Source organism: Episyrphus balteatus, chromosome 2 (assembly GCF_945859705.1).
Source record: "Episyrphus balteatus chromosome 2, idEpiBalt1.1, whole genome shotgun sequence".
Lineage (NCBI taxonomy): Eukaryota > Metazoa > Arthropoda > Insecta > Diptera > Syrphidae > Episyrphus > Episyrphus balteatus.
In genome coordinates, this window is record NC_079135.1 from 44,317,402 (window position 1) to 44,340,224 (window position 22,823).

General features: G+C 29.1%; 2 protein-coding genes across 2 annotated transcripts in view; one reads left to right on the forward strand and one right to left on the reverse strand.

Annotated features, from left to right (window-relative positions):
* Positions 1-22,823, forward strand: part of LOC129910949 (elongation factor-like GTPase 1) — a 211,732-nt gene that overhangs the window by 139,164 nt on the left and 49,745 nt on the right. The gene's annotated exons all lie outside the window — the stretch shown is intronic.
* The window catches only part of LOC129910953 (protein giant-lens), a 36,462-nt gene continuing 29,854 nt past the window's right edge, over positions 16,216-22,823 (reverse strand). The window contains exons 2-4 of the mRNA XM_055988560.1: positions 19,009-19,667; positions 18,706-18,877; positions 16,216-17,686 (exon numbers count right to left, since the gene is read on the reverse strand). Of these exons, the coding sequence (XP_055844535.1) occupies positions 17,474-17,686; positions 18,706-18,877; positions 19,009-19,667 (1,044 nt within the window). The 3' untranslated portion in view covers positions 16,216-17,473. The remainder of the gene's footprint in view (positions 17,687-18,705; positions 18,878-19,008; positions 19,668-22,823) is intronic.

A 22,823-nucleotide genomic window follows, 5' to 3' on the forward strand; every position in this document is an offset into this window, starting at 1 on the left:
TTGTCTTTTAAATTTTAAAATTTTTTTCTTTTGTTTTTGATTAAAAATTTGTAATTTGATTTTTTTTTCATGTTAAATAAAGCCCAAATGAAAGCAGTGTAAAAACAACCATTATTAGCCAAAGGTTCTAGATCAAATCTATCTTTCATCTTATAAACATTTTTTCCAAATGTACTACCTTTTGTTAGAACTTGTATTCAATTTCAAAAAAAAATATCATCTCAAAATCCTTAAAAGTACCAATTCCCACAACTCCACCAATGATTTTTCGTGTTAAACTTCTGAATACACCATAATTACTTTTGAGCACACTTTCACATGCATAAGATTGACTTTTGCTTATTAATGTTAAATTATTTAATGAGTACTGAACAGAGAACAGCCTTAAATCTACTTCTTGGTAATATTGCATGTAATATAATTATTGGCTTGCGTCCGCGTCGTGTCTCCATCATCAAAAAGACTTCACTTTGCGCTTTCACAGCTTGTCTCATGTTCAGTAGATTAATTTAATAATAAAATTATAAAGCTTGCATTATCTTTGTGAAAAAATACTGCTTCGTTTCGGATTAACCACACATATTGTAAATTTTAAGTGCATACCAGTTGCTCTAAAAAATGCTTAATCTAGTCCGGATTTGTATTCAAAAGTCAATTTGTTGTTTGCTTTAAACATCAATCTTATTTTGTATTCATATTCATATACAAATCTAGACCAGAAAAGACGCCTTTATTACGTGTTAGTAAAACCTCCTAGCAAACCAGAGAATCTTTTTTTTAAACAATTGACGGAAGTAGTACTTGAGAAAGCGCGTCGTATAGATACAGCCATTTACTTTTAACGAACTTAAAATACTCAAGACTCAGTCCTTATCATTCACTTGTGATCTATACCAAAGTGTGATCTCCGTGGTAAAAGTGACAAAAGAAAATGTCCACAATTCGCTTTTTAATTAAACGTTTTTTTTTTTTTTTTTCTTAGATATGTTTGGTGTTTTTCAGATTTGTTGGAGTCCAATTAAGAGAACATTTTGGTGTATTCTTTTTTTGTATTTTACAAAGAGTAAGGTCATTAAAATTGTATGTTGAATTTAGTTGAATAAAGTACTGTTTGTGTTTTGACTTTTAGGGTACGTAAACTGTGTAAAGTGATAGTTAGTACACGATTCATCATGAGCAAGATGTCTTTGAGAAATATAAAAACAAAGTTCTGTGCCGATTATGTTTGTCAGGAAATAATTTCTTCCTATCACTTTCGGATTTGCGGAAAACAAAATGAAATTTTGTTTGTGTCTATTTCGTAATCATAAGCAAATAGTATGGGAAAATATTTTAAAAGGTTGTTTTCACTTGTGTTGAAAAAAGTTCAGTCCTGTTACAAATTCCAAGTCAAAAAAGATTTACTCGGAAAAATTGAATTTCAATTTTTGCATAATTAAAATTTTTGACAAAAGTGTTGTTTTTGTAGAATGCAAAGTTATTTGAAGCTCTTCACTTCCTGATCAAAATTTGTATTAAGACGGAGCTAAAAAAAATATAGAAATATCGATACAATGTCAACATTTTGGACTCAATTTAAGCTTAATGTTGTTGAATTTACCTGCATAATTCGATCAAGCAACAAATAATAACAAATCAAACAATTTGCTGGTCACTGTGGCGTATGCGTAATATTAGTTTCTATAAATCAACTAACACATCCCTGAATTTTGTAGTTCAATTGTTTGAAGAACAAAAAAATTAGAAAAGTGGAGGCAAAAAAAAAAATTCCTACTGGGCCGAATTTTGGTATACACCATTATTAGCCCAGTAATTCTAGGCATTTTTTACCCCAATCTGCGGAAAAATTCCTACTGGGCTCGATTTTGGTATAGACCTTCGTTACGGCGTTGTTATGAAGATGTGAAAAATCGACATTGATATCGCGTCCGAGTTAGAAGTTATAGAGGTCAAAAGGTCACGAAAATCAGTTTTTCGTATATATCTCGTGACCTGTTGCTCGGAGGTCAATAGGGGTCTGTAGGAAATCTGTTTGTCATAAAATTATCTACAAATATTGCCTTATGCATTTTTCTGTAAATCCAACCGATTTCGGACTACCTATATTATAACGTAGTCATTCAAACTACAGAAATTTGTTCAAAGTTTCGATATGACTCTTAGAAGTAGTCTAGGATTGATTTGGGGTGTTTTGACCCTCAAATGTTTTTACCCTGAGACCAAAACGTCTCAGGGTAGTTAATTTTGACCTGAGGGTCAAAATTAATTGCTAAGATTTTATTAAATAGTTAGTTAGTAGCTAAGTAACTTAGTTAGTTAGTTAGTTAGTTAGTTAGTTAGTTAGTTAGTAAGTTAGTAAGTTAGTTTGAATATCGATTACAAGTGAAACTTATAAAAACGTATTAATAAAAAGCAAAAGAGATTACACATGTATTTTTCAGTATTCAAATACTGAATTATTCACTCTTAAATAAAACAAACCTATTATTACGTATCATGTATTATGCCTACGCTTGAAACAGCTCTATTCCGAAAACGGTTGGATTTACAGAAAAATGCATAAGGCAATATTTGTAGATAATTTTATGACGAACAGATTTTCTATAGAACCCTATTGACCTCCGAGCAACAGGTCACGAGATATATGCGAATTTCGTGACCTTTTGACCTCTATAACTTCTAACTCGATAACTTCTAACGCGATTTTTCACATCTTCATAACAACGCCGTAACGAAGGTCTATACCAAAATCGAGCCCAGTAGGAATTTTTCCGCAGATAAAACCTAAAATTACTGGACTATATTACGGCATTTTAATGAAGATGTAAAAAACCGGCTTAGAGGGTCAAAAGCCCACGAAAAGTTTTTCGCAAATATCTCGCGACCTATTGATCGGAGGTCATCAGAACATACAAATTGTTCGTCGTGAAATTATCTACAACATTTTTCTGTAAAATGAACCGTTTCGGGAGTATAGCGCAGAAAAGGTGACTAGATGGCACTCACGTAGGTACGAAAAAATTTTGGTTTATTTTGCTCAATTTTTGAAGTTTTTATCGAAGTAACTTACATTTTTTTTTTCTTAACTTATCTTATTACTTAAATACGGATTAACTGAAAAAAGTGAAAATGTACACATTGGGACAAAAAATAATATGCTAAAGAAGGAACCACGTTTTTTGGAAATTTTGTTTTTTTCCCTTTTTTGTACAATAAGCGCCTTCATTATTTAGAACAAACTTTTTAAACATGGTTCAATTTTAGTTGTGAGCTTGTTATCGATTTTCCAAACATGACTTCCACAAAAAATGTCGTTTGGAGCTTCTCAAGAGAAAAGTTGAAGAATACCTTACAATAGAACAAAATTAGCTGCTAAAAAATCTTAATGGTAATTTATAAAATAGCGGAAAATTTTCAAAAAAAAAAAAAAAAAAAAACGTAGAAAGGCCTATTTTGAATTGATCTGAATTGTAAGAAAAATATTTTTCTAAAAAAAGTTGGCTTTATTTATTTGTACAGAATTAAATGGAGATTTTCAATGTTTCCTTGAATTTTTTGTAAGGTTATCCGTTGTAGAGATATTGATAGTTAAAATCAAAAGTATGATTTCTCGTTTCATATAAAAAATCGTAAAAGAGACAAACAAAAAAAAATTGAGGCGTAAAAGGTAAATAATAATCATTTTCTCATAACAAAATTCCCCACTTTATTATGAAGGAAAATAAAAACTGATAAATAACGCTGTCTCCCGGAGCTCAATAAATGGAGGTGGATAAGAAATAAAGTTTCATTTTGTTAATCGGTTTCCATTAATAAAATTTATCAAACAAACAAATAAAACCAAAAAGTTAAATAAAAACAAAACTAATAACAGAGTATTGCTTTACTTCCAAGAGTAGTCGCTAGGAAGTTTGTCTAACCCTGTGCTAAAATTTAAATCTTCAAAAGTTAAACTAAAGATGATTAGTTAAAATTGAAGATTTATATTACAATACATCTATTTATATTTTTTATATTTTATAATTATATTTTGTTATCTTTCAACAAAATTTTATCACAAAAATTGCCAAAATATAAAAATACGCCTTTTCCTTTTCACAACATTCAACATCTCCCCAAAACAACAATACGATGAAAGCAGCTGCAATCATACAAAAAAAAAAAAAATAAAAAACAAATAAAGTTAATTCATTAATCCCATAACTAACACAAAAAAAGAACAATCAATTATCCGCCAACGACTTCTGGAAAGCTTTTATTAGAACTTAAGAAACAACAACTTAACTATCAGCTTTCATCACTCAACCAACACTAAACTCTAAATAGACTTTTCCACCTGCCTCATCCACCTGGTGACACAATCTCATTTTGCCTAAAAAAAACCACGCATTTATAAAAAAAAACCCCAACCTCACTAAAAATCTTTCCCTCACACAAATTTCCATCTGTCAAAAATGCCTCATTTATTTCTGTCAAAAGAATAGAAAAAGAAAATCCCTCTAATTGTTTGTCATAAATTTGTCTATTGTTAACATTCTTAAAAAGCCCTTGAATTTTATGAATAAAAAATAAATGATTGTCCGGCCCCATTTTAACACTTTCTGACAAAACAAACAAACAAACAACCAAAACTAAAATAGATGAAAACCCATCACCATCCACCGACCTACAATGCATTTAAGCACGTATACAAGTCTAACATTCATCTCAATGACCTGAACCTAGAAATACCCATTTTAAGTGCATTAAAGGTGTGCTGTGCTCTACTCAAGCCAAACATACAAGCCGCCTTCGTTTCTTTTTCAAAAATGTATAAAAAAATAGAACCCAAATCATCACTCATTGCGCGAGCTCTATGGAGCAAGGAAAGTTATGACAGCAACAGCTTATTCAAAATAATTGTTCAAGATCAAGATGTAAAAGTTTCAAGTTAAAATTACAACAACAACTGCAACAGCAACAAGAACAAATGGCCAGAGAACAACATGACCGGAACTAAGTATGCGGTTAGACACTGCCTTGGAGTGCACTCGACGACGTGATAACCATCTCATTATCGTTGAATTCATTGGGACAGCATCAGACAATGCCAGCTGGGCCTTCTTCGACTTGTTATGTTGCATGGAGGAGAGCGCATAGCTCCAAAATGGAACACAGTTGAATCATTTTTTTTTTTTTTTTTTTTTTTTTTGAGAGGGGGACGACACTCTTGTCATCTTTATCATCATCATTGTCTTAAAACTAAACGTTTCACCATGCATTCGTATAGAAATGACTTCCAGGAGCGGAGTGTCAGTCAGAGCTAGAGCTAGCTTTTGCAGACTTGTGCACTAAAAGAACAAAACGAAGAACTATACAATTGCCACCATTGACCTATACCACTGTACCAATCTTCACTACTTTCTCTGATCTTATGGAGCCATGGAGGATGATGCTGATGTTTGATGATGATGATGATGGTCTCTCTACCATTTGTTATTAACTTTCTTCACCACCAGCTAAAGCATCAAGCATAAAATTTCAAGGCTTTTGTCGATAGATAAAGGTGGATTTATAATTTTTTGTTTTTGTGTTTCTTTTTTTTATCAAGGTGGAGCTGAAGTTTTTTTTTGTCTAAGTCAAGGTATTAGCAAAAGATTCTTTTCAATCTTTATTAATGATTCCCAAAGGCATGATGATATATTAATATGAGGCTAAGTCTTAACACCAAAATGGGTGGTCACTCTGGTTCCTTAAAGTATCCATCATAAATCTGAGAAGAGTTAAAATAGGAAAAAAGAAGCTAGTTTTTATGGAGCACTTAAAAAAACCAAGCAAAGATATATGCCGCTACTGCATGCTGCTGCTGACTTCCATTGAGCCATAGCATATAAAAGTTATAAAACCACGATTGCTTCCTAAAACACCACGAACGATGCAACGACTCGATGAAGACGACGACGACGACGCGACGGTGAAGTCTATACCAGATTGTTTTGGAGAGTTATAAGAGTGCAAGTATGTGGGGAGCTGTGTGACCTTTGGGGAACTTGATTTTGAGTAGGTTTTTTGCATTAAACTCATAAAAAAAAGGAGTAGGATGTTGGAAGTTGGATACATAGAACCCATAGACAGTTAACTGTTTGTTTAACATGATGATGAGAAGTGATTTTATTTTTTTTTTTTTCTGATTAAGAGGAAAATATTTTTAAACCACAGTGGTTGAAGTTAAGAAGAGGATAGGCTTGAAAATAATTTTCTTTAATGAAGTCAAATAATCACCTGTAATCCTTTAAGCAAGTCATTAGCTATTCAAAACTTTTAAATAAGTTTTACGTAACCTCAATAAAAATAGGAAGAAAAAAAAAAACATTTCCAAACAAAAGAGCTGACGTAAAAACTTAGTTTTGATATTTTATTATTTTATTTTGTTTAAAACAAATGTGCAGGTTCTTGAATTGAAATTTATGTTTTCTGATTAAATTTGTTATATTTAAATGCATATTTGGTGTATTTCCTTTATGTACGGTTAAGTTGCGTTATGTTACTTCTCCGTTGTTTGTTAGCTATTTTCAGTGTCGTATGCATCGTTTTTTTTTTTGTTCTTAGAATTTCTTCGCTCCGAAAAACGAGAACTTAATAGTACAGATAATATTACGTTTCCACCTATCCTAAATCCGAGATTTAGAATAAATCTCGAGATTTTTTTCCAAATCTACTTAGCTAAATCTCGGATTTAGGATAGGTGGAAACATATTATAAAATGGTACATAAAATCAGCAAATAACAAAAAAAAATTGTTACACTCATGAAACTTGGAAAAAAGTTTGCTTTTGGGATAAGAACCAAGGATAAAAAAGTCTTTAAAAAAAAAGTTGGTAAGAAGGGTGTTTTTTCGATTTGTTTATTGAAAAAATTGTTTGTGGAATATCATCATATGACACATGTTTTTGAGGTATTTTTTAATGCTGAATCTAATGACATAAAAACAAAGTCAATGCGATTGCTTTAAGAAAAGTTAATGTCGATTAAAAGCAAGGGTGCTTGGTTTTTGACTTCAACAAGTTAAATATAACCAATGTAAAAAACATTATACACTGATTTTTAAGATAAAGAATTCATAAATTTTTTAAACAAATTTTTGGTGAAAGGGTGTTTTTTTGATGGGTTAAGTTATGTGTGAGAAAGGTATCATAACAGCTGACATACATTTTGTTAATTTTTTAAACTTGAAGAAAAAGTTTTGTTTGTTATAATAACTAAGAATCTACAGAGTCTACAAAAGTAAAAAGGGGTAAGGAAAAAAAGACTGAAATTGAAGCAGAGAGTATCAAGGAAATTTAACATTTAGAAAAAAATGAAGTGCAATTTATTGACAGATAGCTATGATACTATTGTATGCATTTATAAGTTTTCACCAACAATTAAAAGTAAAAATTTCAAGCTTTTAAATGAGGCCATGAAACTTGAAGAAACATTATTTTATCCATTGCAATTTTTGTTTTTAAAATAAATAATTTTTTTTGATTCCGTTTTTTTGCTCTTAAGTGTAGTTTAAATCCGCGATAAGCCCGATAAAACCAATGGTATAAAACGTACCCTTGCGACATTTATTAAATATGTTGTCTTTCCCGTGAAAATATGGATATATTGAAAAAAAGTGAGTAATAATAGTGGTACCCTATTGAAAATCAGCAATTACGTTACTTTTGAGATGAGAAACAAGAATCTAATGCGTCTATAAGAATGTCATGGTTAAAAGGGTGTTTTTTTTTTTAATGAAAACAAAAATGATGGTTCACCCAAATGAAATTTAGTAAAAACGTTGGATTTGGGATAGAAAGCAAGAATAAAGAGTTTAAATAAAAATAAATTGCACGACTGGGGTCGCACGTACTTGCTCTTATGCTTAAAGTAACTATAATGTTAAAGCTTTTTATTCAAGAAATTTAAAATTTGATATTTTGAAGAAATTTCATAAGAAGTATAAAAAAATTAAATCTGTTTTTATAATTAATAAAACTCCGTTTTAAAATATCTTAAAAAAAAAAAAACAAATATGCCATTTTATTTCTCGTATAAAAAGGTATTTTTAGAAAAAAAATTTTGAAAATTGTAGGAGCCGTTTTTTAAAAAAATAATTTTTTATATATAAAATTTTTTTAACATTTTTCAAAAAAAAAGTTGGTATGCCATTTTGAAGAAATAATTAATTTACACATAAAAACTAAATTTCAAAATTTTTCATTGATCCGTTTTCAAAAAATTGATTTTTCAAAAAAAAAATTTGAAATATTTTTTAAAAAACCAAAAATGCGTTTTTTGAAAATTTTCTAAAATTTTAATATTATCTTTACTTACACACTTTTGTATAAAAATTTTCATTTAAATCGGGTTAATTTTGTACGAGATATTCAGAAACGAAAAAAACCGTTCTATGACAAGTACCGTTAATAACGGTAATAAATATTTTTTTTATTTAAAAAGTTGGCCCTTATGTGTAGTACTACACACAAAAATTTTAATCAAAATCGTTAGAGCCGTTTTTGAAAAAAATTACCTTTTCTATTTCCGTTATATGGCAGGTACCGTTAGTTTTGGTCATAAAAAAAAAATTTCAATTTCCCCTCTAGGGAATCACCAAAAACTGCTAACTACCAAGTTTGAAGAAAATCACTTCACTCGTTTAGGCTGCAGCTCCAGATAGAGACAGACAGACAGACAGACAGAATTGCCGGACCCACTTTTTTGGCATTCTCCATCATCGTAATGTCATGTAAAATTGTTATCTCGAGTTCGATTTTTTTTACGAATCCTAAACTTGCCCTATAGTACCTATATCGCAAGTAAAAATTAGGTGAAAGGGTGTTTTTTTTTTTTTTGAAGAGACAGTAAATATCTGATTGGTCCCAAAAAGCCAATTATTCATGTAACACATCCAAGAACTTAAGTATAAAAGTTCAATTTGTCATCAAAACCAAAAATGAAATGAATTATATTGGTTTTTTGGGACCAATTAGAGATTTTACTGTCTCTTTGAATACTTCTAAATACTCCGATTTTCGATAGCCAAAGCAGCGCGAACATTTGAATGTCCCAGACTTTTAACACTTTAATTTCAGTAGGTTACTCAAGTTTACTGTGTTTAAAAGCTCTAGGTTTAAAACTTCATATTTAACCGTGCCGTCTTAATTTTTAAGGTTTCAATCTAAAATATCAATAAATTAAATATATTTTTTTAATTATTTTTTTTTAATACTTTATTTCATATTCAGACTTAAACCTTAACTTTACACAAAATTTAACTTTTTATTGTCACAAGACCAAGACATACTTTTCTAGAGGTTTTGGGATGCTGAGCTCGAATAAGAAGTCAGAAAAATTTGATTGGCCTCCGTTTTTAAAATATCTCGGTTATAAAGTCGTTTTAGCAGCTTTCGAGGTTATGTGGGGTAATTCTTTATAAACAAATTTTTAACGGTTTTTTTATTCTTCCAAAAACTGTTTAAATCTTTCCGATATCTCTTTTATTGCCCGAGATATCTGAAGTTTCAGTTAGTAAGCCAAATACAAACTTTACTTAATCTTAATTTAAAGTCAAACTGGTCACAAAATATTTGCCCCAAGAACCAAAATATACTTTTCTGGTAGTTTTAAGGTTGGTAAACTCGAATCCGAAGTAAAAAATATTCAATTAGCCTCCATTTAAAAAAAAAAAAACAACTTTTTCTGCATTTTATAACGATAAGTACCTAATATTTCAATAACAGAGGGTAATGGAATTTTTCGGACTTCTAATTCGCGTAGTGAAATTCTTTATTTGTTTTCTTTATTTTCATAAATAAACTTTAAAGCCTTAAAAACAAATCTCTAACCTGAAAGTTCAGTTATTTTTCACATATTTTGATATACCAACCATTAATCAATTAGAATTATACCGAACTAAATAGATAATCACCTTCACTGAATTTTACTCATTCCATAAAATTTACAAAACTTCATTAGAACCTATAAGTTATACCTTCCATTTCTATACCCATTGTCATTGGGGACAAAATGGACATCAATTAGGAAGAAAACACACAAAGACACAAAACAAAAAGTTTCCATTTCAGACTTTCTCTATCCAAATTATATCGCGTACAATTAAATTAACTCCCCAAAACCTATAACAATATGTATGTACAATACCTTCTATATAAATTTCTTCTTCTTTTTCTTCAAGTTAAAGAGGACAAAGCCAAATAGCTGCTGAAATTAAGTCTGACTAAGTATCAAATTGTTGAGATAATGCATGGCCTCGAGTTATTTTAGTCGGTTTATTTATAATTCTCTCTCGTTGGCCTCTCTGTGTGATGGTTATGGATAGAGAGATTCACAGACCTTGATGAGCCCTCGTGTATATTAAGAGTTTAGCCTGATTCCGGGATCAAAAACAAACCCGAAAGTCAATTAACCTAATGAGTTTTTTTTTTGTATATGTGTGTGTATTTACATTCCAACACACTCTGAACACCTATTTCCTCACCCACCACCTTCGAATATAAACACAACCACCATCTGTTATCTTCTGATTTATAAGATCGCAGTCAGAGATGAAACTTTTACTGCTTAAGATGAGATTATCTTAACGAAATATCGCTAATGGTCTTTGGCGATAGTGCGGAACTTGTATAGATAAAGTATTTTTTTTGCGACGAAAAGTTTAAGTTACTTTGTGGAACTTTTATAGCAACAAAAATGTCATCGCTATAGGAGAGCTCCTGGCGTTTGATATTTGGCTTAATGAGGTCACATTATCATCTTTTTGAGAAATTTTGGAAGCTTAATAATGTTTGGTGGTCCTATTTATTCGGTATTATAGTCTGAAGACAAGAAAAATTAATTAATTGTAAAACTGTTTTTTTTTTTTTCTCTCTTTGAATTGTTTTCCTTTCTTTTTTTTTTTGTTAGATAAACGGTTTTTGATTCTTAATTGATTTATGTTTCTATGCCATTTATTAACCAAAATGCTTATGGCTATGTGCTAATTTTGCCATAATTATGACTGGTAGCAAGATAATTAGAATCATAAATAAAAAAAAAGCAAAACACATTACTTTCCCATGTAATGTCCCTTCGGATACAAAGTCTAGAAATATTTTTAAATAATGGGTAATTAGTCATGTTTTTTTTTTATTTGTCCCATATTTCATTGGATGTTGATTTGAAGATATTTTTTATCGTTGGAAAATTGTAGCCCTTGTGTATTTTTAATTGTACGTCGAAATTGAAGATTTAAGTTTGATTTACCTTTACCTAGCGTGGGATTTTTTTTAAGCTTTCTTTAGTCTTATAGACTTTTGTTTGATGTTGAATTAGGCAATTATCACTTATTCATAACATAAAAGTTTCTCATTTGCATCCATAAAACTATTATGTTTAAAATGTTAATACGAAAATATGTAAACTCCAAATTTGGAGTTTGTGAGCTTCCAAATTGTTGTTTGTTTAAATAATTTTACTATGATTGAGTCATTTGAAGAAATTGGATAATTTAAAATGTAGCTGTTTAAAATTTTAAATGGTTGCTATAATCTCTTTTATAGTTGATAAGCTTGTTACCAGTATTCAGCTATAAAAATAATTATAGCACCATTTCTTACAACCATTTAGTTTCGTTCAAAACAGAAATATGTTGCATATTTGGAGGATCAGTTTTTTATAAAAAGTGTTGCCACCGTGATATTCAATTTTTCCAACGAATAATACATATGTCTGAAAAACTGAAAAAATTATGAAATATTAGTTTAGCTTTTATTCAGGTCGAAAACCCAAAATTTTGTATTAAGCCACTACTAAGCGAAATTTGTTTGTACTTTTAAAATTAATTTACAAAAGTCAGCATGTTTGCTAAAAATGTACCGCTGATTTGATTTTAGTAATTTTGCAGATGAACAAATTTTTCACTCTTTTTAGCGATATCCGTTGCTTGTTTTTTATGTAAATGTTTAAATTTAGGGCGTACAAATTAATTTCCAAATTTTGATGATTTGTCAACATACCTATTTCATTTGAACCATTATTTTTGGGACACCATGTAGGTATATCAAGTTATATACATAGCATGTAGCAGTTTTTGGAGATTGTACAAAAGCCCTTTATGAATACTAGTGTGGGTCAAAATACAATTTTTTGGATTTTCAAAAAGGCTCAGCGATTAAAAGGTGCTAAATGGTTCGGTTAGCTTATAAGTAAAATTTCATTTCATTATTTTAACTTTAAGTGCCTCCGGATTGTGGGTTAATTTTTGAAAAAGCTGATTTTTGCCTAAAAACCACACATGCTTTGCTTAATTGATTATTATCTCATTTCTTATAAAATCTAATTCAAGAGCATGTGCCAAAAAGCTTAAGCGTGTAGGTTGGGTCCGGACAAGAAAAATATCGTATTGGAGGGGATTAATATTCGCCCCCGTCTAGTCAGGAGGGGCAATTTTCTAAAAAAAAAATGATTTAATTACCTAGGAAAAAATATTATTAAAAATCAATGGTTATACCTATAACAACATGTTATACCTTTTTGTTAAGCCCAAAATCTCTTTTTTTATTTTGCTTTCAAATAAAGCTGTTTTATAAAACAGTTTTTGAAATATTAATTAATTTTCAAAATCAAAATTTTGAAAAAAAAAAATTGTATTAAATTTGCGAACTAATTTTTTTTTTTTTTAATTTTATGTGATTAAGTACTATTTAAGTTTTCAAAATTCAATGCTCTTATTTGTTTGTAAGCAAAAACAGAAAACCGGATACAAAAATGTTTTGTCGTTTTTGAGAAATTAAAAAAAAAAAAAAAACAAAACTACATTTTTCTAAGACTTGTTAATTAATTTATGAAACATTATATCTTTCTTTTATTATTTTTAAGGGGATACCACGCCTCCAAGGTAGAAAATCGTAAGTTTGAATATGTTTCCTTTGCATTAACTACAATTCTACCAAGTTTCAAGATTCTAGGGTATTCAGAAGTATACTTTTTAATAATTGATATTAATTCTGCCAAAATGGGCGGTTACCTCGCCCCCTGAATGTAAAATTTCAATTTTTCGATTTTTTTCCTTGTATGTACTTCAAGATCCATGACCATAACTAGCTTCTATGAAAACTAGAAGTTTGCCATAATTTTTATCATATGTTAGTTAGTGTGTTAGTGAGTAAATCAGCTACTCTTTTTGCGATATTTTAAGGCCTTTTACTCAGAAACTACTAATCCTACGTAGCTGAAAGTTTTTGAGGAGCTTGATTTGGACTATGTAAACAAATAAAACGAGTGTGAAATGTTTGACATTATTCAAACAAAAGTTAGAATGGTTCGAAAAAGGCCTGAGTTTTTTCCTAAGGTTTTAGGACCAAAGTTCATAGAGAACTTGGCTGGGCAACCGGAGGCAGAAGATAAAGTCTGATTATAACCAAACTTTATATTATTGTTCTATTCACAGTTTGGCACCTTTTCATCACTGTGCCCGTAAAAAAATCAGCAACAAAATTTCTCCATACATTTGTGACCCAGCCTAATGAATATACGTTTTTTAATGATAAAAAAAACGCCATATACTAATTTTAGAAAAGTGTAATTTATTCAAAAGCAACAAAATATAAAATGCTGGTTTTTAATCGAGGTCTACATTTTGATTTTTTTTAGGAAGCGGTTCATAATTCTGCTTGTCAAAATTCTGTACGACAAAATTCTGTGGGGTCAAAATACTGTAATAACATAATTCTCTACGTCATTATACTGTAAATACAAAATTCTTTACGTCAAAATACTGTATCAACAAAATACTGACATGCAAAATTCTGTTTTGTAAAATTCTGTACGGCAAAATACTGTATATCAAAATTCTGTAAAAATGCTGTAAAAAAATATCGTTTTGATAATGTAAAAAAGTGCGCGCGCACTTTTTTACATAATCAAAACGATATTTTTTTACAGCATTTTTACAGAATTTTGATTTACAGAATTTTGATGTACAGAATTTTGAAATACAGTATTTTAACCAACCAGAATTTTGCTATACAGAATTTTGACTTTCAGAATTTTGTTCCTACAGCATTTTGCACATACAGAATTTTGACATACAGTATTTTGGCATACAGTATTTTGAATACAGAATTTTGCAACATACAGAATTTCGACCCCAACCCTTTTTTTTAATCATTATTTGCTAATTTGTAAATTTCTCTCGAAACAACTGATGCAACTTCAATATACATACCTCTATGTATTCTTAATTTGAATCAAGAACAACATTTTTCAAACATAAAATTTTCGAAAACGTGATATTGAATCTTTTTGAAATTTTGATTTGATTTTATTGCATTGATTTTTTTTTCTTTTAAAAACGATATTTATGCTTTTAAAAATTTTTTTTTTTGTACGATATATAAATTTTTTTTAATATTTAAGCAACTTGAATTGTAAGAGCATGTCGTGCATTTTATGATTAATCACTTTTTGTCCTCGTTTGCATCGTACGTTGTACTGCACATTGGTGTGAACAAATTTTGTTTGTCCTTTTCATCTCATGCAAAAACACAAAACTGAAACAAATTATTGATTTTATATATTTTTACTGGCTCTATTGTATTGGTTTCGTGTCGAAAAAAAATTGAGGTTTTAATCAAAACCAACAATACGATGATGGAGAATTTCAAAAAAGTGGGTCTCTCAATTTCGTCCGTGCGTACATATTTCCACAGGCTAAACGAGTGGATGGATTTTCTTCAAATTTGGTACAGATGATTTTTATGGAATTCTTAAAGTTGTTTTTTGTTTTTTTTTTTTTATATCTCGCTTAGAAAGTGTACCTCCCATACAAATTTTTCAATTTAAACCAAATAACTCGAAAACGGCTCTAACGATTTTGATTAAACTTTGCAAACGTAATATTCAAAGCTATTGAAATAAAACTGCATTTTTATTTTTTCCAAAAAAGTCAAATATAAAATAAAAATTTTTTTTATATAAAAAAATTGCTCTTAATGTCTGCTCTTCCCAGCTCTTAAAATCTACAAGTAAAATAACATTGCTTTGAACTGCAACAGCAAGTACGTGCGACCCAGCCGTGCATTTTATTTCCAAGGCGTTTATCTATCAAAACACAAAATAATCATAAAAATTAAAAATAAATGTAAATAAGTGCATCTGTGCAGATTTAACCGGATTTGTCAGTGTTGAGGTCATGGGTTTAAGCGAAACTTGGCTTGAGTCAAAAATTATTTAATGCAAAAATGGCGAAATCGCATTATAGGAATCAATTTCCCCATTAAGACTTAAAATACTTTTAAACCGAGATAAAAAAAATGTAAGTAAATAGATTATTCAAATCCAATCGTTTTTCAAATCCCATCTTTTTTTGATAAAATCATCATCTGGTTTTAAGTTTTTTAGTTGACACGACACGGCAAAGATCGACGCAGAAAAAATATCAATAATATAATTTTTTTTCATTTTTGTGGAATAAAATTGCAGTTGATGGAAATTACAATTATACTTACGTTCAAATCTCATTCTTTTACCCTTGTCCTGTTGCAATTTATAATGCAATTTGCTTAGGTAGTTCAAAATTTTTAATGTATGCAAAGTGTTTACTTAATGCTTTATAGATTCTGTTGCTATATTCCAATCTGGTTCTTCTTGTTGACATTTTACCGAAATCTCAAAGGAATTTTTTCCCTCCGACTTTTTTAACGTTTGTGCAGTTTTCAATAAAATTCTGGAAAATTCATTCATAATACCAAAAAATTCCAAAATTAATTTGGCCATTAAATGATTCACTGTTCAGAGCAGGAATTTGTATTTGCGATAGCCGCCCGAAAAAGATGGAGTAATTATAATTTAAAAACTATTTGAGTTGTTATATTTGAAAGTGCTATATAAAATATAAGTCACATTTTCCATGCTTTTTAAAAAATGTCAGTTTAACGATTTTTTTTATTTTATTATTATATAACTATTATTGCAAAAATTTAAAGTGGAGTAACTCAGACATTTAATAGATGGAATGTTTTATTTAGAAAAGAGATACGGTTCAAGTGCATTTAGTTTGAAAGTCAATTTAATCACCTTCAAATATAACGACTTATTTCTTGCATTATTAAAATTATTTCGATTGAACTCAGAAGGCTTCGTAGATAGTTTTAAAAATGTCTTGAAATAAAACATCAATATTTACTTAATTTCACAATTTTATTTGTAAAATATATTTTTAAGTGTATAATTTTTCTTCAATCCTCATCTCATGCTGAAGATGAGGACGTCATATAGAAATCAAAATTTTGGAAAATTTATTTTTTATTCGCATTGTTCGAATTTTTGTTGTTTTTCTTTCTTATTATAAACAAAAAAAAAAAAAAATAAAAATAATCTTATATTAAATATAATTTATATTTCCATTTTTAATAGCAAACAATAAATACTACGCTCTAGGAAGATACTCATATTTTATTTTTGTTTTTTTTTTTTATTACTTCTACTATACAGGTATTTGTTTTCTATTAAAATTCTGTTTTACATGATATACAGACACACTACCTACCTACATTTTTTGTATTCTAAATAAAATTAATTTTTTTTTAGTATACTTTGTGTATTTATTTGAATTTTTTGTTTAAAGGTTTTTTATTTTTATTTATAAAATTAAAGCAAACAGTTTATTTTACGCAAATTTTCATAGCGATTTTCACAATTGCACTTTTTTAAAATTTTTTGTTTTATCATTTTGCTTTTTTTTTTGTTTTTTTGGAGAAGCCACAGAAATGCTTAGGCAAGAAATTAAACAAAAATATCATTTTTTTTTATACTTAATTTAAATTTTCAATCTATAACTAAAATGTAGAAAAAATATACAATTATTATTGTTCTCAGGTACATCTATATTATACAATGATAACCATAATTTTTGTTGTTGTTTTTTTGTTAACTCAGTATAATTCTCTTTAGCTGCATCGTTGTGTAAGACTGTTTTTTTTTTTTTTAATTCATAAGAAAATGGAATATTTATATATTTTTGCACCGACTTTTGGCACTCGAGAAAATTACTATTTTATTTTTATTTTTTATTTATTAAAAAAATAATATACTATGTACATTATACAGCAAATTAAATATGTATTTAATATTTATATTTTTGTTTACTTCATAAATATCTACGATTATGACAAGACAACTAAAATTATACAAATAATCTTTTTTTTAAATTTTATATTTATACTTCTTTTTATACTTCTTATTTTGTGTTTTATTTTATTTATAAATAATAATTACATGATACATTTTTTTTAATATTTTACTTAAAGCCTATATTCATGCTTTATAATTATACGAATTGAAGTAATAATATAAATATTTTGGTAACTCTAACAGCTTTTTTGCATTTGCATTTTATTTTATTTTCATAGTTTGTTTTGTGTTATTTAATAAAATGTATATATATCGCTAAATTCGTTAAATCGAATCAGTCGTTTGCCATACAATAACCAGAGTAGGTTTGAATATTATCTTCGAGGAAAGTCTCACCAGGAATTACACCTGAATTCGTATGATGACTCGGACAACGATGTCCTTTGGGACATTGACAAAGGGCATTGATATTGACTTCGTCTAGAAATTCCTGACGTTTTCTCACTGTAAACAGCTTGCAGGGTTCCTTTCGTTGGCATCTTATTCGCTAAAAATAAAAATAAAATTGAGTTGTTATTTAAATTCGTTTTTTTTTTAATGTTTTATTAATAATAAACTCGAAACGTACTAACTTAACTTAATTCCTTTTTTTTTGTGACGTTGGATTATTTTATTTTATTTTATTTTATTTTATTTTATTTTATTTTATTTTAATTTATTTTATTTTATTTTATTTTAATTTATTTTAATTTATTTTATTTTATTATATTTTATTTTATTTTATTTTATTTTATTTTATTTTATTTTATTTTATTTTATTTTATTTTATTTTATTTTATTTTATTTTATTTTATTTTATTTTATTTTATTTTAATTTATTTTATTTTATTTTATTTTAATTTATTTTATTTTATTTTATTTTATTTTATTTTATTTTATTTTATTTTATTTTATTTTTATTTGTTCTATTTTATTTTACTGAGCTTAGAATTGTAAAGTCCAAAATGAAAAAAAAAAAAAAAAAATAACAACTAAGCTTCAAATTTATTTTGTTCGTATACTATGACTGTAGTGAGTTATCCAAAGCAAAACAAAAGAGCTGTAATCCGAACCTGAATTTGTACAAAACATAGGTAATGTGCTTCAAAATATTTTAAAAATAATTTTTTAATTGAAATAAAGATATTAAATGTCAACATCTTTAAAAAAGTTTAAAGGTTATGGCTGTATGACCGTTAAATTGTTTTTGAAATACCTATTTTTGCTATTTTTTATATTTACTAAACAACCAGAAAAAACAATCTGAATTTAAGAATCTAATTAAAATTTTTTTTTTGTTAAAATGAAATGATTTAAAAGACTTATTTAAATAAATTCCTAATATCCATATGCATTCTGTATAGATAAAGCATTGAATTTGTCAATAACAATTCACAGTTTGAATTGAAACCCAGTTATGAAACCCACATTCGTTTCAACTAAGAATTCAATTCAATCACAATAACAAAAAAAAAAACTGCCTCAAAAAAGAAAAAAACAACAAATCAATATCCAATCAATACTCACAGTTAATGGCGAACATGCAAACAGATAAGTGTATCCATTGATGCCATCTGTTTGGGGTTCCCGCTTCGTCAGGTATGTAACTGAATTGCGAGGACACCTGCAGTGAACAATTTGTTCGGTTACATTCGTTTCCGCCGATGTTGTCAGTGTCCATGTGTAGTCCCGGAAGTGTCTGCAAAAAGTGATAGAAAATTACATATATATTTTTTTTTTTTTTTGAATTGAGAAACAACGTTTTCAACACACAGACGAATATGTACTTATAATTCATCCAGCAGAAAGAAACAAAACAAAAAAACATACCTGCAAACTGGCAGCTTATGCACAGGATTGCATAATTTATAGTGCCTTGTCTTGTCGACAATTGTATGGCCATCCTCAATTCCCAAACTACTAGGACATCCGCCAATAAATGGAATCTCCTTTCTACTATGCCCATTGTGACTTGAGTGTCCTGAATGCCTCATATGTGCTCCTCGAATCGATGACGCTGATGACGACGATGCACCAGCAACTCCTCCTGTTTTGTAACTATTTCCACGATGCATTGGCATTGGGAATTCATTGTCATGAATTTCAAATGCACCACCAGTATTTTCAGAATCATCTCCTCCATCACCATCGCCGCCAACATTATCATCCACCATCACGTCATCCAGATCTAGTTCATCTGAATAAACTGCACCGAGTTTTTGCATTAATTTCTTAAAGTGAATGCTCTCGAATTTTCTGCTACTCTCGTTGAAGTCAAGCAGTCGCTTGTGTTGCAATAACTTTTCACTTTCATAATAACTATGGAACTTTTCGTGCCTCGAGTATGAATCTTTGTGATGGAGTATCACATTTGGGATTCGATTCAAATCTGCACATCGACATTGTCGTTCTATCCATGGTGTTTCGTATAGATCGATTTTTGAACAAACTGCATTGGGGGCACAGATGGGTAGATCTTCTTCGGACTCCTAAAATGAGATGAGAAAAATAGCATTCAATTAGTGGTGCATACTTTTGGTTGTACTGAGATGTTTTCTTTAATTGGATTGGATATAGTTACAGTAGAGATGGAAAGTTTCTTCTTAATTTGGGTGTTGTTCCATATTGATGATTTTTTAAAAAGTTTGAAATTCTAATAAATTTTTTTTTTCGACTTTTTTCATCAATAACTTTTTTTATTTGATATTAATTTTTAACCTTTTCAAAAAAATCGACCAAAAAGTAATTTTTAAGTAAGTCTAAAGAATAAAGAAATAATGAGAGAGTTCAAATTTAAGGATTTTCAAAGCAAAGCCTTTAAAAAGTTCTACGTAGAAGTTCTGAATAGTTTATGCATTAGGTAGAGATCGATGGATCAATAAGAAAACTGGAAGATAAACCAAACTCGTTGTTGAAATACAGGCCTTTGGAGAAGAATTTAATACTAAAGACTCTTTTCACTTTCTTATCTAACTAAACAAAAACTTTTTGCTTTTAAATTGCGTATCAAATTAAGTATTAACCATTTAAATAATGAAGTCGAAATATTCAAGAGATGTGCTTTCATCGTTCGTAACCACAACAAAATATCGTTAATTTTTGCAGCAAAACAAATAAAAATTATTTCACTTGGTATGTATCTTTGCAATCGAAAACAGAAGTAGAAGAAAGAAAGGAACAACGTAGGTATTGAGTTTAATTAAACTGAAAAAAAAATATTCAATTTGATATATTTAATTAAGATGTATTTTAAAAATAATCAAAATCGTTTAAAAAAAAAACTTGTATTTTTTATAAATAATTTTTTGATTTTCTTTTTTTCTTATTAGGTTAAATTTCCAACGCACTTTTGGTCAATAAATATTAAAAAAAAAACTGGGTTCGACCAGGGTTGTAAAAATTGCATTTGTTTTCTATTACAAATTAAAAAAAATTTATTGCAATGGTTAGATTAATAAAAAAAAGTTAATAAGACCTTTTTTGTGGAGCAATCTGTTTCCTACAAGAATATATCATGCGCGTTTTATTATTATAAATTTTCAATTTGTTACAAAATTAAGAACAAAAAAACGAATTTTTAAAGATTTTCTCGATTTTTGGACCTCAAATATCTACTAAACGGTTAGATAATTAAAAATAATGTATTTAACTTTTTTTGTAGAGCGTTCAATTTTCTGCAAGAATATGTAAAAAAATTGGCTAAAAATTCAATTAATAAAAAAAATATTTTTTTTAGTAGAAACTTGATGTAAAAATGGAAAATTGAAAAGCGGAGGACCTTCCCATTAAGATAAAGAGCTCATATTTGGTGAGTATATTCTAGAGTTGTCTAGCAATCGAGTTTTCAAGGTACCAAATCAAAAAAACGAATTTCGATTTTTTTTTACCCACCCTACTGTTTATTGTACTTCAACTTCTGAATTACTCCTCAAATTGATGATAATGATGTTGTAAGTTATTCAAAAAACAAAAATAATTTTATTGCGCACATCCTTTTAGCCGATTCAAATGTGAAACCAACAAAATAAAAAAAAATATAAATGCCATTTTTATATGGCCTGATTCGCTGATTTCTATTATTATTCATGGGCACACATGAAGGGTATCTTTATCTAAATTTGGATTTTTTTTTATTCTTTCACTTTGAAGAAAAGAAGATAGTGTTATGTTGTTATACAAAAAGATACGACGCAATTCTTCTTCTTTTTCGTCTTGAGGGATTTGTTTTTTTTTTTTTTTTTTTTTTTTTCTCCCCTTAGAATTTATTTTCGTGCGTTCTTTAAAAAAAAAAGAAAGAAGAAAAAAAAATTAAAATAAATAAAAGAAACGGAAGAACCGTATTATCATTTTTATATGCGCACTCTCATATCGAGGGTCGTCGATTGTAATCACTTGTGTAAACTCACACTCAATAATATATCTAGCTCTTTAGAGCTTAACATAATCCCATCCCATAACCAGATGTGTCCATACGTATTTTTTCAAAGACACCCAGCATTTTTTTTCCTTCTTTTTTTTTTTAGGTATTTGTAGTTTAATTTTGGATCTATTAAGAGTTCTACTTCCGTTTTTTTTTTTTTAAGAATATCATCGTCGTCGTCATTCCTCCTCTAGTTTTATTTCTCGTCGCACAGAAAATCCGGAAGTAACACACATAAGTGTATTTCCGGACCTCTTCCCTCTGACGAACTATTCAAAAACAAGCAACAACAACACAATACCCATACAACTTAAATACCATGAAGTATGGTAATCCTTTTTGTCGACCAAGTTAAAGGTTATGATTGTGGGTAAACTCAAAGAAATAGCGTAGTAGGTAGGGAAGTTATATACCTAAATCACTTCCGGACTTCCGGTATTTTCCCTCTCTTCTATCAAAATTAAACCCTCACAAAATTTCGGAATAATGTGACCTGTATAGACAGGTGGAATGTTATTTCCCTTATTTTTTTTTCTTTCTCTCTGATTCAAAAGGACAACACATATTTTAAGAACAAAACAAAATACGGAAATAAATTCCGTTGGTTGCGTCCGGTCTATAGTTTCTTCCTGTTTATAGATTTGTTGCTTTGGAATTCGACAATGTCGAACGTCCTTGCGGGGCCAGTCCATAAAACTATAACAATTTTTGCTGTGTGCATAATGCTCGGCGGCCTTAGAGCCTTCTCAAACAATAGATGTTCCGGAACTAAAAACGCACAAACAAAAGACAGCATGATGCCTGGTAGGCGTTGACGTAAACTGATTTTTTTTTCTTATTGTTGTTGTTGTGTATTTGTATCTGTTTTGGGATTTTTCAACTTCCTTTCTTCAAAAAAAAAAATAAAAAAATAGAAAAAAAAAAATTCAACACATAACCTGGCTCCGTTGAGGTATCTCTCTAGACCCAAGGATAAGCGTGTGCAGCTCCAGACCTGAGAATCATCATTAACAACAACAACGAAGGAATGAACGAATGGACGAACAACTATACGGATGGACGGACAGGTAGGTATAACTTGGCAAGTGCCCGGCTGACTGACTGCCTGTTGCCTGTTGCGACAACTGATGATAATTAGTAGCCACTTCATATCGTTGTTGTCCCAACCCAAAGAGAGGATGCCACAAAAAGGACAAAAAAAAAATAAATGCTATGGACGGCGAGA